This window comes from Diachasma alloeum, unplaced genomic scaffold, assembly GCF_001412515.2.
Source record: "Diachasma alloeum isolate Michigan unplaced genomic scaffold, Dall2.0 Dall_scaffold_01408, whole genome shotgun sequence".
In the NCBI taxonomy this organism is placed as follows: Eukaryota; Metazoa; Arthropoda; class Insecta; order Hymenoptera; family Braconidae; genus Diachasma; species Diachasma alloeum.
The window spans coordinates 8,050-25,495 of NW_021681506.1; the positions used below are offsets into that span (position 1 = coordinate 8,050).

The following is a 17,446-nucleotide window of genomic DNA, read 5'->3' on the forward strand; positions in this document are numbered from 1 at the left end:
TAGGGACCCTAGGGGGCAACCAGCGCTATTTGTGATGGAAAAAATAACAAAAATGCTTCAAAACAATTGCACACCATTGTTTATTCAACGATCTTGTCATTTCACACGTATCAATAATTTAGACTAGAATATTTCATTTATTAAAAGTATATTCAACAATACAAGTAGCATAAATGGAGACCGTACCAAAAGATTTGAGAGGCTTACGGGCATGTATGGTGTGCTCTTTAATCAAGGTCAGGTTTAACCTCTTCTATTCGTTACCATAATATTCTCAATGCACTCGTTCATGGTGATTTATAAAATTTTCCTTTTTGATTATTGAATTTTTCTCAGACCTTTGATCAATTTGAAATGGATGGTTGTGAAAACTGTGACGAATTCTTACGATTGAAAAACAACAAAGATAATGTATTCGATTGCACCAGCTCTAATTTTGACGGGTAAGTACACAATGATGATAAATTATTAATTTATTGACAACACTGCAATTAGAGAAATCATACACAAAAAATAAACCAGTGATTAATTTTCTACAAATTTTGGTGCAATAGATGGAACCAATTATGATTCATGTTCCTTCCGTTTAATCATTAGGATGATTGCAGCAATGAGTCCAGAAGACAGTTGGGTGTGTAAATGGCAGAGAATAAGTATGTCCACATTTTAATAAACAAAACTGTCTGCATTAATTGAGTATTTGGTTTGTGGATAAAACTGATCGGTTATTGAATAGGGGCGGGTGGGGCAAAATGGACAATCGAAAATGTGATCCTATTCAATTTTTAATCAAGACAATTTTCACCAGACATTTCCCAACAGAATCGTGTCGGTATCTTTTTATAGAGAAAAATTAGAGCTGAAAGAGATATCAACAAATAAACTTCATCTCTCTTAAATTTCGCATTGAAGTTTGAAATATAGAGTAGCTCTGGATTTCCTGTTTTACTATTGAAATACCTTTGAAATCATTTTTTTTTTCAATAAACAGTTGTACGCCCTACACAAGTGACCTTCCTCCATTTGCAAAATTTGTAAGATGATTACTTTTCTACTTACAAAGGAAATTACCATAAAACAATAGGAGGAGGGGAGGATAAATGAGCAAAGAAAAATTTAGTTTACGACCCCCCACGTCAAAAGTCCAAAATGAGTTTTTTTTTTCAATTTAAAAATCGCAGTCATGATTAATGTTTCAGAAATTGAGTAACATTGTGGAAACATAAATAATTGAGGAAGAAATCCAAGTGTCCATTTTACCCCGTTTTTGCTTCACCTTACAACTCCTACGATCCAGTCTTATGACAATGTGTTCGTTTTTATAAACTTCAAATGAAGTCGGAACAGTAGATTTAATCCTATTCAACTCATTATTTAAATCTGGTGTCCATATTACCCCACCCTCCCCTACATGTTAATTCGCTGATCAAGAATATTTAGACAAAAATTCAAGCACTCAGAAAAATTTTGATTTTATTTTTCAAGTGATAAATAGCATTATTGTTTTACTTTTGATAACAATTTTAGTCCCCAACCGGAGTTGATTATTCAGGAATAAAATGGACGATAAGGTGAACCGGCCAGTGTTCAAACTTGTCCAATGATCAAACTACTTTACATGCTTATTGTAGAAAAAATAATTTAGTGGAATGGAACTTTTATCCTCTTAAAAAACTAATATAATGTTCATAAAGTCAATGAGACCTTGCAGAACGTTTCCACATTTAATTTATTACTGAACCTTATTCGTTCAAACACTGGACGGTTCACGCTATGCAGGGAATGGCGAAGTTAGCATGAGGTTACATGGGACTTGCAGTTTAAAATATCTGTATTATTTGCCTCAGTACCCCAAGTTTTTCTCTCAGCTATTAGATTAGGCAGATTTTTCCACATAGCCCTCTCTCTCTCTCTCCAGTTTTATTTTTGGGGTCTTCTAATAGGTCAATTATCACTTTAAAAATAAATCCCATAAAAGCCCGTGCATAAGGAGATTTGTTCATTTCATTTGGTCAGAGCTGAATAGTGCTTGTTTCCAATCCAGTCCGCGATGTTTTCCCGAAGAGAACTATATATGACAAACTTATCCTTAAATTTTCAGATCGATTAAAATTTTTTTCACTGAGTTATGAATTTTTGAAAAATTTGGTTTTTTTCAAGCAAATTTTGATTGCTTGCCAAAACAGGACATAACTTGATGTCATGGTTGAGAATTGAATTCCTGTCTTTGAACATCAATAGACATTCGACAAATCTTCCAAATGAGACCAATTGAAGTCGAGTTACTTATGTTTTGAGGTCATTACCGTCGTATCAATTATGTTTTTCAATCTGCAATTACTCGAAATGCTCTTATTTTACTCTGAAATTTTCTGAGTATGTTGGGAATATAATTACCAATGATGATACTTCCGAAATGATGATAAGTTCTTTGCAATAGTTGTCTGTTAAATGAATATTTTCCTTTTTTCACTTTTTCTTTCTCTTTGAATACATCGATGGAAAGATTTGATAGGAGAAAAATGGGTATAGAATAAATAAAAATTACAGTAGTAAAGTGAGGTAAACATTAATGCAATTGAATTAATTAAATTAACTGTATATGAAAAATTGCCTTCAAATTTCAAAACCGTTTTTGTATACTGTATTGGTGAGTATAGTCTAAAACAAGAAAAAATGAGTGCAACAAGAGCTCTCTAACTCACCTATTGAATTTTTTTTTAATTCTAATTATGAGCCACTATTGACAACAACAAAATATTCAGTTGTAATACCTTTAAAATTATCGAATATTTCCCGAATGCTTCGTTGTAAACAAATAAAGGTGTCAAGTTCCGCAGAACGAGCGTATCAAGTTTTTCTGGAAAATTTCACACCCTCGTTTCATTGCAGGGAAGAAGGGATTGTGATACCCATGAAGCCGAGTCAAAAAATGTTGGTCAATATTGGCAAACAAAAACATGAGATATTATCAAATATAGATTTTTGAAACAAAGCAAGCCCACTGTAATACCTTAATAATAACAATATAGAGTATGACGGTGTTGCAATATCATTATTGATGTAATTTCAAAAAAATCTCATAATTCGTAACATTACAATCTATTTTTAAAAAATTGTCATCAGATCGTTTCACGAAAGGAGTCTACGCCATTTCAGTCTCCGGACGACTCCCCCCGAACATAATAAGAGACATGAAGAGTCGAGGAATAGTCTACAGACCAAGAGACACATCACAGAGATAAACTTACACACAGGAAAGAACGTTAGACTAATCATCATCGAACATTATTTATCGATTTTTTTTATGACGTTGAACATAGAATACAGTGATTGTGGCCTAGTAGGCGTTTCGAAGATTCTTTGTGCGTGGAACAGGGGAGAAAAACTTCAATTAGTAATCGTGAACTATCATAAGAGTACTTCGAGAGCTACAACACACAACAGTATAAAACCACAAGGTTTTTTCATCATCTCTAATGAACTAATAACAACAGGTCTATAAAAATTTACCATCAGATAAAGTGTTTATCTTTTCATTGAATGAATCAGTATGTTACTCTATCTCCTCTAAAAATTGGGCCAAGTGAAAACGAACATTTAAGTGAGACAGAAATTGAATTGATCCCAGAAATAAACAAAAGCTTAATACTTTTGTCTTCACTTTTTTATCTATCCTTTCTATTATTGATAACAAAAAAAAATTTTTATAAGACACGATTCATTTTGCTCTGAGGAAGCTAAAAATAAAAACAATTCAGCCGTGAAATGGTGGAATATAGCAAGTCGATCCCATACATCCTTTCATAGATGAAAATTTCTTAGATAATTAGAAATTTTAGGAGGTGAGAAAAATTCGTTCAAAACTTTTACCACTACGAAACAAGTTTGGACATTTTTAAAGAAATTATGTTTCCACGACTTACGACTTTCTCCCTACAGAATTTCAAACTGAATAAACAAAAAATAATCGATTTTAATAAAAAAAAATACATCATAAATTTTCCAATTTGTATAATTGCAATGAAAAATTTGTTTTTTACAGAAATATACATATAAAAAGAAGAGAAAACAAAAACAGAAAAAATGAGCATATTTCAACCAAGACAAAATTTTCTTGGCTGAATAACCTACAACGCACGATGAATCGTAATAATTTCTCTGCAAGACTTTTTAATTATACACATTGAAATGTACCTAGAGCAATTTCGCGGATACTTTTAATTATAACACGTTGAGGAAAATGCACTGGGTTGAAACATGACTGAAGATTTCTACATAGTTCAATTGGACACAATGATTTTTCGCAGGTTAGTATATCCATCTGCTTAAAGTAAAATTTGATCATGAATGCTTGTTAATTACATGGATGTTGATCCCTTCTTCACAAGCTAACAAATGTACGTTAATTTGAAATACACATCTACCCTTGCACCTTCATATGGATACCAAATAGTTTTGCACAAAATTCTGCAACACGGATTCAAATACACACATCGCATATTCAATTGCATAAAAAGTACAATTTGCATTTTCTAATATCCCATTTTAAATGTGTAAATCAAATTTCACAATACAAAATTCAATCTATGCTACTCCAACATGTATGTATAATTTCGACATATATAGTTGAAAAATTGAAATCTCACCACCCATCTTATCCGATTTTGATATTTTTTTCCCTTTTTGAATTACACATGTTGCAATTAAGAAGTATTGTAGAGAAGTTATTGCAATACCAAGAGATTACTGATCGACCATTAGACAAACTTTCGTGGAGAAAATACAATTGTAAATAATTCCAAGTGGAATTCACTGTGTGTTCTATTTCATTCATCCAAGATAATGCTCTGTCGGTGTTAAAGCATGCCAAAAAATGAGAATAACATAAAGTTGAGTAAAAAAAAATAAATATCAGATCTAATTGCCTCCAGCAGAAACTGTGTGAATTTGAGAAGGGTACTTGAGAACTGGCAGATTACTGTTTACGCAGTTTAACCAGAGATTCGCACACGTTGCATGATACGTGTTTTCATTGTATATTATTCTACCACTTGTTACTACTGTGAGACAAAGAGCACATGTGTTGGTTTCTCCTTGGTGGAGGGGCCATACTGGTAATTCCGTGACGATCTGAAAATTATGAAAAATAAAAACAGTAAATATTTTGAATTAAATGATTTTCCTCTAGGTTTGTTGTCTAATTTTTTTATATTCTCAGTAGCGAAATTCCTAAATTTTCTATTAATTTAATGCAACGAGGGAAATGCATATTGACGAAAATGAATATTTTCGTCACGAAGCTGGAAAAAACTTTTCGGACGAGTGTAAGGATTGCAGATCGAGTCACAACCGAGTCGTGTACTGCAATCACATAAGTCACAATAGTATTTTACCTAACGAGTTGGTAAATAACGTTTTTGGCGAGTGTAAGGTTAATCACAGTCATCAAAAAGGTCATTTACCACGAGTTATGTACATCTTTTTATCGCACAAGGTGCTGTAACGAGATTTTCTCGTTACGGGTTGAAATCCCCTCAAAAAGATAAGTGAACTCTCAAAATTGTTGAAGAGAGATAAGTAGCGACACCTAGAAGCGGCTGAAGAAAGCCGGGACTAGGTGAGGTAAACCACAAACCAATGAAAGACCTAAGGCATAGCGGTTATGGGTGAAACCGCGACCCCTGGAGGTCTGGAGGGCGTTACTTAGACTATCGCCGTATTAGAATTCGCCCAGCATGTGCTAGGGGAAATGGGGCCGACGTACAGGCCGTCCAACTGGGCGATTCTATAGGCTATGTCGGAGTAGGCTAGGGACCAACGGCCAGGTGAAAGGACTGGTACCTCCGTGATCCCGTCGGGTTGATTGGTGGGGATAGGGTAACGGAATGACCTATCGTCGCCGAGATATCCAGACTAGGAGGCAAGGCCCTAGTGAGATTCCGAGTGAGTCGCACGCGAGCGCTTGAACCGAGAGGTTGAAATAATCTCTCGGTGTGCTGGAAGTGGTGGATGGCTGAAGAAGCCATGGTAAGGAGTTTACTCAGCGTAGCCTGGTGCATAACTGTGGCGGCGAATATAGGGGGATGCCCCTGCATCCCCCGCGCGTAAATCTGAGTTATTTCGGAACGCGAGGTGACGACTTCGTCGTGTTCGGCGTCATCTAGTCTCGGCGGAACGATTCGAGGCGTATGGGCCCGTGGGCCTGGAGTCGAGAAATCCTCCTGTCGGTCCGACCATACGCCGACGGTCTAGTACTACCCGGAGGCAGTGACGCGCGATGACCAAAGCGGTAACTGGTGGTGGAGAGAGTGGGTGGTCGTAGCGTGGGTAACGTAGTTCCACCCTGGTCAGATCAGCCTCTCCGCGTCCCAGGCTCTGAGGAGTCCCGGCTGAATCGCAGGTAGCTCGGAAACCCTCCTGAGTAGAAATACTTGGAGAGAGGAAGCATGCCGGAGGAGTCGAGAGACCCGCCGGAGGAAAGATGAATCCCATTCAGTAGGGAACTTGTGCCGCGAGGCATAATTCACGGCTTGCAAAGGCCGTGGAATGTGACGGTAATACTCCTGGTGGACCTCGCCCACTCTACCGTATCACGCTGATGTTAGCTGGGCAACCCATTGTCCAGCCAAAAAGTCCTCTGAGTGGACGAGTTTGCCTCAGAGGCCGGTTTTCGTCGAACCTCCCGTGAAGGTTCGGCTGGCGCCCGACTATTGAGAGATAGAGACGGCTAAAAAGTAGTTTGGATTTTTCCTGGGTGAACAACCCGGGAAAATATCCTTACAGTGCAAACTGATGACAACTCACACACGGAAATTATTAGTTTACAAGATGGCGTGTGACAAAAGTATTTTCGACTGAGTGACGAGGCTAAATTTTCTTCACACCGGAGGACACGAAGTGTCCGTCAAATATCATTTTACGGACAAATTCGTAATATATGGTGCAATATTTTTCTGTGATATTCAAGAATGAAATCTTAATGATGTTTATTATATTTTATTCTAATGAAATAGAAGAAGGGCCAAGAAAAATTTAATAATTAATTCGTTTTCAACGTTGAAACTCATTAGATTGTGGAATCAATTGGCTTTAATCAAGTTCGAAGATTTATTATGCTTACTTACTGGAATGTTGACATAGAAAGGCTCCATTTCCGCCCAAATTCTATCGATATCCAACAATAAATCATCGAAACCCATGATATTTATATCCATCTCTTTGTGTGAGAAATTCACTCGTCTGCACACAGCTGCAACCTCTGCCAAGTTGCATAGGAAATTATATCCCTGAGCAGAGTTCAAAACTTCTTGTAGAACAGCTTCCGAATTTATACCCGTGAAGATATTCACCGCTAGTTGAAAAAGCAGAATACAGCTTTCCATGTATTGTTTCCACTCCCAATAAATTAACTAGAAAGTGAGAACAAAAATGTGTCATGTTCAATATCCAATCCCAAGAGAATTGTACATTTATTTCTCCCTTTAATCTCAACAGAACGATTTTTGTATGATTATTATTTGCAAATTGGAAGTATCGCTTGATAGTTTAAATAGTACCTGATGCATGCTCTCTGTTTCCTTCTCTTCATCACCATTATAAGGTAGAAACGATTTGAGATCTAGACTAGGTACCGAGCCAGAACGTGTTAATACTCCTAGCCCATTAGCGAGCTCTACACTATTTATTGATATCGTATCCTCTTTTTGGATGATCTTTTCTGTAATTCAAATAAATCACAAATGCAAAGTTAATTATCCCCTTTAACATTACTTCTCTCAGAAAGGAATTGTAATAGCAGAATTAAAAAAGGAGACACTTCAGACATTTTGCTTCTGAATGGAAGCCCTGTAATCGTTCAAATTTAAGTTTTCAATTTTTGTGTTATATCGATCCCTTATGATCCAAAAAGTTCGAAATAGTATATTTACGAACAATATTTTTCATCACAATGTGGCGGAAATTGGACTTTTAGGCACGCGGAGCGTGCCGAAAAGGTCGCTTTTCGTCACAGCGTGATGAAAATGCAATTTTCAGACCGTGTCTGTATGTGTTTTTTTTTTTTTTTCAAATGTAGGTATTGTTGTGCCCTATCGATTGCCATCAATTGAAATTTAATTCATCGATTGGTTTTTCTAATTTTTCAATTTTTTCGAAAATCGGTTGTCCCACGATAACTAAAAAAAATGTTCTGAAATGATTGTATGATGGCTTAAAGAATTTGCTTGGATGTCCCTTTGACCGAGTTCGAAGATGAATGCGATAGCAACAATCGTTGCTTTGAATTATTCGAAAATTTTCAAAAATTTGGTATTTTTTGAAAATCAGACTTTCGGGGATATCTTTGAATATCATGCTTCAAATGAATTCAATCACAGCTTGAAATGTTTGTGTTAATGCCATTAAGGAGGATGGCCACGGTGACGCTGCAGGAAAATTCTTTTATTCATTTTTTTTTAACTGGCAAGTTGAAGTATATGACAATTCAACAATTAACGACGCACTAAATGATGATTCAACAGTAAGGATATAATTTTATATTGACAAAATATTCACTTTTGAAAAAGTTATAAATTACTGAATGAGAGGCCTTTTCCCAACTGGTTCCATTGATATCACAGCTTTGGTTCATCTTAAACAAAACTATGATTCATTTCTACGAATGAGACAAGTGCATTTATCGTTGCACAGGCGCATTTAACACGAAAACAAAAATTGTCGTAAATAGAGCAATTATTCAATAAGTCCCGCTGCGCGCCCTCATAAGTGACAGCAACAACAACTGAAAAAAAGAGTAGGCTAGAGGTGAACTATTTTGTACAAGAATGATTTTACTGGAAAAAGTAGTTTTTGGATTATCGTGTGCCTTTCTCGGACGGACGGTCACATATAAAAGTATATGGTATAAAAGTATGAGTTCATTTAGTTTCCCCGGCTGACAATAAGCCTCGCGCTACGCGCTCGGGATTTTAATCTGCAAAACTGATCCCTCTCGCTGCTATGCAACAAAACATTCGGGAAATATCCGATAATTTTGAAGGTCTTGGAGTATTATAGCTGATAACATTCAACTAAGTTGAAAATCTGACAAAATTAGGTAGAAGGAAATCTTATGTAATTTAATACAATGGAATAAACAGTGAATTATATATGATAGAAGCAAATGATGTGCAAAATAACGATTCGGAAGTATATTGCTAATTTATTAACAAAAATAACTCTACTATATACAGTATAAGAGCAATTTCCTACTTGTTTATTCAATATTCGTAACTCAATTGAGCTCAGTTTGGACTCATTACAAAGAGTAAGCTTCAATGAAGACAAAAATTTCTATTTCATCAACAATTGAATAAATTTTTAACATTTGAAAAAAGTCTAACGTATCCATTTTGCCCCTCTACCCTTAGTTTTGTGCAATTTGATTCCATAAGTTTAAATAAAAAAACTCCCGCGTTATTAACCATTGAAAGAAGGGGCTTTCCCCTTTAGAATAATCCGTGTGCGTAACCCTGGTTTTTGTTTGATTTTTACGTTATTTCTTACCTCCACTCCCAACGAATTATACATAGGGTATACTCATTTGAAAGCTTATTAAATAAGCTTCAATTTGACACCTGGTTCATCCAATTCTATCGATTCCCCATTGACTTATGCGAATTTTAGGCGGAAATTGAGTTTTCACCTTTCATGTGAGAAATTAGCTATGGCAGTATTTTTTCGTACTTCTAGGTGGACTAGGTTGAAATATTTGTCAATCGTTTGCAAGAGTATTCTATAATCTTCAAAATAGTCTCTCATAATTGCGATTCTATAGGAACTTTGCGGAGTTATCGTGGATTATTACCGTTTCTTTAATTATGTCACACCGGAAAAACGACATATTTAATCAATTGTCATGGTTTTAATCTCTATAAACGGGGATGAATCATAAGTAATTTTAAAGGTCTCTTCGAGATCTTCAATTTGATCCGTCATATTAGTTATTTTATCCAGTAGGTAATTTGTTATGAACAATAATATAGTGATTTTAGCATGTCACGTTTTGGAATTTTCAATTCTTTTCATCTTCATGATGAAAAATTTTCCGTTCCTGCTTCAATGCCTCAGAATATTTTGTGTTACAAAGTGAGTATATAAAATTACCTTTGATTTGAAACCTGACCTGTCCAAATTGATCGATTTGTCTCCGAGTTATAAGAGCTTTGAGCAAGAAATCACAATTTCACGTTTTTTCTCTTAAAAGTGATTTTGACTACATTTTTGGGTATTTAACGTGGACCAAGTTGAACAATTTATGTATCATTTTGAAGAGTACTTTATTATCTTCAAAATGGTGTATGATAAAGCTGATTCTATGGCATTTTAGAGGAGTTATTGTAGCTTATTCCTGTTTCTTCCGTTATGTCACACCATAAAAATGTCATTTTTCATCAATTACTGTGGGTTTAATCTTCATGAGCGGAGATAGATTGTACGTTATTTTGAAGGTCTCGTTCAGATCTTCAATTTGATATCTGATATTAGTTATTTCATCCAGTAGGTAACTTGTTATTAACAATAATATAGAGATTTTAGCATGTCACGTTTTAAAAAATTCAATTTTTTTCATCTTAATGATGAAAATTTTTCCATTCCTGTTTCAATGCCTCAGAATATTTTGTATCGCAGAGTGAGTACATAAAATTACCTTTGATTTGAAACCTGACTTGTCCAAATTGATCGATTTGTCTCCGAATTATAAGAGCTTTGAGAAAGAAATCACAATTTCACGTTTTTTCTCTTAAAAGTGATATTGACTACATTTTTAGGTATTTAACGTTGACCAAGTTGAACAATTCATGTATGATTTTGAAGAGTACTTTATTATCTTCAAAATGGTGTATGATAAAGCTAATTCTATGGCATTTTCGAGGGGTTATTGTAGCTTATTCCTGTTTCTTCCGTTATGTCACACCGTAAAAATGTCATTTTTCATCAATTACTGTGGGTTTAATCTTCATGAACGGAGATGGATTGTACGTCATTTTGAAGGTCTCGTTCAGATCTTCACTTTCATACCTGATATTAGTTATTTTATCCAGTAGGTAATTTGTTATTGACAATAATATAGAGATTTTAGCATGTCACGTTTTGAAAATTTCAATTTTTTTCATCTTAATGATGAAAATTTTTCCATTCCAGTTTCAATGCCTCGGAATATTTTGTGCTACAGAGTGAGTACATAAAATTACCTTTGATTGGAAACCTGACTTGTCGAAATTGATCGATTTGTCTCCGAGTTATAAGAGCTTTGAGCATGTTCATGGTTTTTATCTTTTAATTGATTTAATTGATTTTGACTACATTTTTAGGTAATTTAACGTGGACCAAGTTAAACAATTCATGTATCATTTTGAACAGTGCTTTATTCTCTTCAAAATGGTGTATGATAAATCTGATTCTATGGTATTTTTGAGTAGTTATTGTAGCTTACTCCTGTTTCTTCCGTTATGACACATCTTAAAAATGACATTTTTCATTAATTATTGTAGGTTTAATCTTCCCGAACGGAGATATATTGTACGCAATTTTGAAGGTCTCGTCCGGATCTTCAATTTGATACCTCATATGAGTTATTTAATACAGTAAGTAATTTGTTATGGGCGATAATAAAGTGATTTTAGCAAGTCTCGTTTTGAAAATTTATTAAATTTTATATTCATTTTAATCTTGAGAATTTCTCGATTCCCGGTTGAATCTCTTAGAATATTTTGTATTTGAGAGTGAGTATATAAAATGTCTTTCAATTTGTCACCTGACTTATCCAATTTGGTCGATTTGTCTTTGAGTTATCAGAGCTTCGAGAAAAAAATTACATTTCCAGGTTTTTCTCTCAAAATCAGTTTTGAATAATTTTGAATCAGTTTGAATTTCATTTTTAGGCATTTAATGTGGATCAAGTCAAACAATTCATGTATAATTTTGAAGAGTATACTTCATTATTGTCAAAAAGGTGTATGACTAATCTGATTCTATAGCATTTTCACGGAGTTATTGTGAATTATTTCTGTTGTTTCCGTTATGTCACACCTCAAAAATGCCATTTTTCATATGTTAAATAGACATATATTGTACGTAATCTTCATTGAGACCTTCAATTTGATAGCTCATAGTAGCTATTCCGTCTAATAGGTAACTTGTTATGTTTGTTTGAAAATTTCAATTATTTTCATGTTAATGGAGAGAATTTTTTGGTTTATGCTCGATTGTCTCTGAATACTTTCTACTAAAGTGTGAGTCTATAAAATTACTATGGCCGAGGGTATGGCTCTTATTAAATATGAAACGATACATCAAAATTTGAAAAAAAATACATTGAATTAATTAAAAATGGGATTAATCAAGTGTTGTGTTTATGGAATAGGATTTCTGTTTATGCGACGAAGTGGAGCTCAAACAAATGAAGTCTGAGCTCCACTTCATGTTATTTGTTTAACAGAATTTAGGTTAAAGGTGAATCAACGAGGTGTAATTTGAACATTTAATTCAATTTTTCGATCGGTGAATAACATGATTTAACGCTCAATGATGGTGTCTCCATCTATTGTTTATGGAATATTATTATTGGATCAATAACAGTACTGCAGCGAGTTAAAAATTATCTTTCTTCAAAATCACATATCACTGAAGGAAATATGAAATAATGTGTATACAAATTTTGCGTCAGTGGAGTGGGTTTGGAACTCACATTTTGTAATTTTCTTTTTTGTTAATTTATTTCAACTTTTTGGGAATTGAATATTTTTTACGAATGAAATGAGATTGAAACAAGATTAATTAGTTGAGATTATTGAGATTTGTATTTGAGAATTGAAAATGTCTAACGAAAATGAGAAAAAAAGATTATTTGGGATAAATCATGAAGATTTAGAGAGTCCTGTTGATGAAAGTGATGAAGGTGAAGGAGATGATGAAAAAATACCGAAAAGTGATGCTCAGCGACAACGGGACTGTAGGAAAAAGAAACGTATCTTGGAAATTGAGAAGATTAATTTGATCCGTGAAAAAGCTAAGGAGAGGCAACAACGATGCCGTGCTTGTAAACGAAATGCAGAGTTTGGTTCAGAGGAGAAAGTGATGGATGAAAATCCTGATCCCAGTGGTCAAATAGTTAATAATACTAATTTGAAATGTCAGAAGATAAAATGTTCAGAGACGGCTGCTGAACGACAACAAAGATGTAGAGCGAAAAAACATGCGTTGGAAGCGAAGAAAATTATTTTAAAACGAAAAGAAAATAATGAGAGAAAGAAATAAAGTCGTGCACGAGCAAATAATGAGAAGTTTGTAATGAATAAATTATCGATTGGGAGTCGCGATTCAGAAACACAAACTGGTGTGAATAAAAAGTTGATTGCAACCAATGCTCAAAGGCAACAACGCTGTAGATTGAAAAAAAGTATATTAGAAGGAGAAAAACAGAGATTAATAAATGATAAAGCTGAACGAAATAAAAAAATTGAGCAAAATGTACGAAAACAAGCAAGTTATCGTGAAAGAAATAGAGAGTGGAAATTTGAGTAGGAAAAAGAGGGTCTATCGGATGCTAGCAAAATATTGTTTTGATGACGATAATGGACGTATTAACGATGACGTGATTGAAAATTATCTCGGTCCAATGGAGGTACTATGTCGGCATTGTACCGCGAAACATTTCGCCGGGGAACGGGTTAGTACTAAAGAAAAAGATTCATTCAATGACTGTTGCAGTCATGGTGATGTAGTTGCGCCTAACTTCACCGATTTTCCGGAAGAAATTGAAGAACTATTCAGTATAGAAAACATAAATTCGAATGATTTCTTCAAAAATATCAGATGTTATAACAATGCTCTATCGTTTGCTTCATTTAATGCTAATTTTGAAAATTTTGAAGGTAGAAGAGCAGGTCTTTTCTGTTTCATGATTCAAGGACAAATCTACTATCAAATGAATACTGCCTTGTATCCAGAAGGTGAAAATGGAATACCTAGCTATGGGCAACTTTTTATGATAGATTCTGATGCTGCGAATCATTGTAGAATATCCGCAATGAGTGAGTTAAATCTTTCTATTTGAGACGTACTAGATAGAGTTATCCGTGACAAAAATCGATTTGTTGATGCCTATTACATGATGAAAGAAGTAATAGAGCTGGAGGAAGAAAAATGTGTACAATCTGGAACTCCTATGCCAGAAATAAAAATAATTTTCAACTCAAAAAAGAAAAGTATGGATAAACACCGATATAATCCACAAAGGACGAACGAAGTAGCCGCGGTATTTTCAACGACTGCAGATGGGGAGATCCCCGAATCGTATGTCACTATTGTTAATCGAGATGATAAAAAATTAATATTCCTAAGTTCTATGCATGAATATATTGAACCATGGATTTATCCAATATTCTATCCATCTGGACTCGGGGGACATAATAGTGATGATAAACGGTTGAGTAAAAATAAAAGAATTTCGCGGTCGGCATACGTGAAAAATTTAATTGCAATCAGAGATTATTTCAATCCAATTCTAAAAGGTCGTAAATTATTCCAACAATGGGTAGTCGACAATTATGTGAAGGTAGAAAGAGATCGCACAACTTTTGTTCGACAAAACCAAAAGAAGCTCAGATGTGAGACGTATCAAGGCCTCATTGATTACTTAGAAAAAAAAGGGGAAGAGAATGACCTTGGAGTAGGAAAAATTGTTATTTTACCGACGACATTCATAGGATCACCACGAAATATGGCTCAAAATTACCAGGATGCCATGGCAATTGTGAGAAAATATGGTAAACCCGATCTTTTTATCACAATGACATGTAATCCTAGGTGGCGAGAAATTACGAAAAATCTTGGTGCTGGCGAGCAACCAAGTGACAGGCCTGATTTAGTTGCGAGGGTTTTCGATCTAAAAAAAAATTACCTACTGGATTTAATTATCATCAAAAAAATATTTGGAGAAGTCTTGGCCTATATTTATGTTATAGAATTTCAAAAACGAGGATTACCTCACGTTCATATGTTAGTCAATTTGAAAAGAGGCTATAAATTAACTCGCCCATGTATAGTAGACAAATTCATTTCTGCTGAGATCCCTGACAAAAATGAAAAGCCAGATTTGTATAATATAGTAATGAAAAACATGATTCATGGTCCATGCGGTGATTGGTGTTTAGTTGATAATAAATGTTCCAAACATTTTCCAATAGGATTCCAAGAGGAAACTACAATGGATGACGATGGATATCCCTGTTATCGTAGGAGAGATACCGAACAATACCATGAGAAACAAAATGGTTATGTAGTAGATAATATATATGTTGTACCGTACTGTCCAGAAATTTTACTGAAATTGAATTGTCATTGTAATGTGGAAGTCGTTTCAAATATCAGAGCTGTGAAATATTTTTATAAATATATCCACAAATCACATGACGCCGCAGAAATTGTGATAGAAGACGAGTCGGGAAAGAATACCATTGAGCACGATGAAATTAAACAATACATAGATAGTCGTTATGTAGGCCCTGTTGAAGCTTGTTGGCGTTTTTTGGGCAAAAAACTGCATGACAAAAGTCACTCGGTTATTCGTTTACCGGTACATCTACCAAATCAACAAAATATAACAATAAATCCCGGTGGAGAAGAATGTAATTTAGACGATGTATTGGAACAAAAAAATGTGTTATTAGATTATTTCGAATTGAATGCTCGAGATCCAGACGCAAGAAATTATGTATACTCTGACATTCCTACATACTATACATTTGTTAAAACGAAAATTGATAATAAAATAATAGGCTGGAGGAAAAGGCAATCGAATTTTAATATCATCGGTAGAATGTACTCCGTGAGCCCCTCTCAATTAGAATTATTCCATCTTCGATTGTTATTGTGTAATGTTAGAGGCTCTCAGAGTTTTGATGATTTGCGAACCGTAAGTGGAAAGTTATGTTCAACTTTTACTGATGCCTGTAAGGAAAGGGGATTAATTGAAGATGATTATGAATGGACTAGAGCAATGGAAGGAGAAGTATCGATGATGTCAGGAGCTTTAAGACATTTATTTACTTGTATTTTGATTCACTGTCAACCCTCGGATCCAGGGAAATTATGGGAGGAATTCAAAGTTTCAATGTCGGAAGATTTTAAAAAAAAATGACACCTGCTGCAGCAGAGAACAGGGCCTTAATGGAAATAGAGAAATTATTGAATGATGAAGATAAATGTCTTGCAAATTATAATATGCCTGAAATATTAGAAACAATTGAAAATACAGATGAAGAATTGAATATGGAAGATTTAGCAGCAAGAGGAGAAGAACAATATGCAAAATTGAATGAAGAACAGAAAAACATTGTTGATGAAATAATATCAAATACAAATAACTATAATGTGCAACAACGAAATTCATGCTTTTATATAGATGGACCCGGTGGATCGGGTAAAACATTTATTTATGACACTTTGTGGTATTTGTTAATGGGAAAAGGGAAGAAAGTAATGACAACAGCATTTACAGGGATAGCCGCGACATTATTACCAAAAGGGAAAACAGTTCATAAAACATTCGGATTACCAGTACCGTTGTATCCAGATTCAACATCTAATATCAAATTGAATTCTAAAAAAGGAAGGGAATTATATCTAAATGATGTATTCATTTGGGATGAAGCACCGATGGCTCCAAAATATTGTTTAGATGTGATCGATCGATTGCTCAAGGATGTAATGAATAATGATATGGTATTTGGTGGCAAAATAATGATTATGGGGGGAGATTTCCGACAATTACTTCCGGTGCTTCAAGCGGCAACGTGAAGTGAAACTATCAGTTTATCAATAAAATATAGTTTCTTATGGCAATTTTTTACCAAATTTACATTGACTAAAAATATGAGAGCTTTATTAACAGAAAAGGATTTCTCTAATTATTTAATAGAATTGGGAAATGGGGTCTTGAATGATGACACAGATAAATTAGATCTTCCAAAAGAATGTTTAGCGAATAAGAATGAAGATATTGTAACAGAGACGTATGGAGAATTGTTACGCATGAAGAAATATAAAACTGCTTCGACAGTTGCAATTCTATCTGCGAGAAATGAAGATGTTGATGAAATAAATCAACGAGTAGTGGATTTATTGGATATCGACACAGAAAAATTATATACCAGTGTAGATAGTACGGACAATTGTAATGACAATGAAGAAATCAATCAATATCTATCACCAGAGTATTTGAATACTCTCAAGCCTCGATCATTCCCACCTCATGAATTACGACTGAGGAAATTTAGCATAGTCATGTTGATTAGAAATTTGACCATTCAACAGGGACTTTGCAATGGTACGAGACTATTGATATTAGAAATGAAAAATAATGTCTTGAAATGTGAGATATTAATTGGAGATAAAAAAAAAA

At 34.4% G+C, this 17,446-nt stretch overlaps 2 protein-coding genes across 3 annotated transcripts in view; one reads left to right on the top strand and one right to left on the bottom strand.

Moving 5' to 3' along the window:
- On the top strand, positions 1-3,651 carry LOC107046465 (transcription elongation factor SPT4). Its single transcript, XM_015269084.1, has 4 exons — positions 1-236; positions 337-443; positions 598-653; positions 3,127-3,651. Exons 1-4 carry the CDS (start codon positions 174-176, stop codon positions 3,243-3,245), a joined length of 345 nt encoding a protein of 114 aa, XP_015124570.1. The 5' UTR covers positions 1-173; the 3' UTR covers positions 3,246-3,651.
- LOC107046463 overlaps positions 3,279-17,446 on the bottom strand; it is a 26,583-nt gene continuing 12,415 nt past the window's right edge. Inside the window, exons 2-4 of one of the 2 annotated variants that reach the window (XM_015269080.1) lie at positions 7,560-7,720; positions 7,128-7,412; positions 3,279-5,133 (exon numbers count right to left, since the gene is read on the bottom strand). In XM_015269080.1, coding sequence (XP_015124566.1) covers positions 4,921-5,133; positions 7,128-7,412; positions 7,560-7,720 — 659 coding nt within the window. In that variant the 3' untranslated portion in view covers positions 3,279-4,920. Of the gene's footprint in view, positions 5,134-7,123; positions 7,413-7,559; positions 7,721-17,446 lie in introns of both variants that reach the window. The other variant, XM_015269081.1, reaches the window with a different exon arrangement.

Bases quoted from the DNA above. Each gene is read 5' to 3' on its own strand.
- LOC107046465 (XM_015269084.1), top strand. From the start codon at position 174: ATGGAGACCGTACCAAAAGATTTGAGAGGCTTACGGGCATGTATGGTG. The intron at 444-597 runs GTAAGTACACAA...TTTAATCATTAG, and splicing joins ACCAGCTCTAATTTTGACGG to GATGATTGCAGCAATGAGTC. The intron at 654-3,126 runs GTATGTCCACAT...AATTGTCATCAG, and splicing joins GTGTAAATGGCAGAGAATAA to ATCGTTTCACGAAAGGAGTC.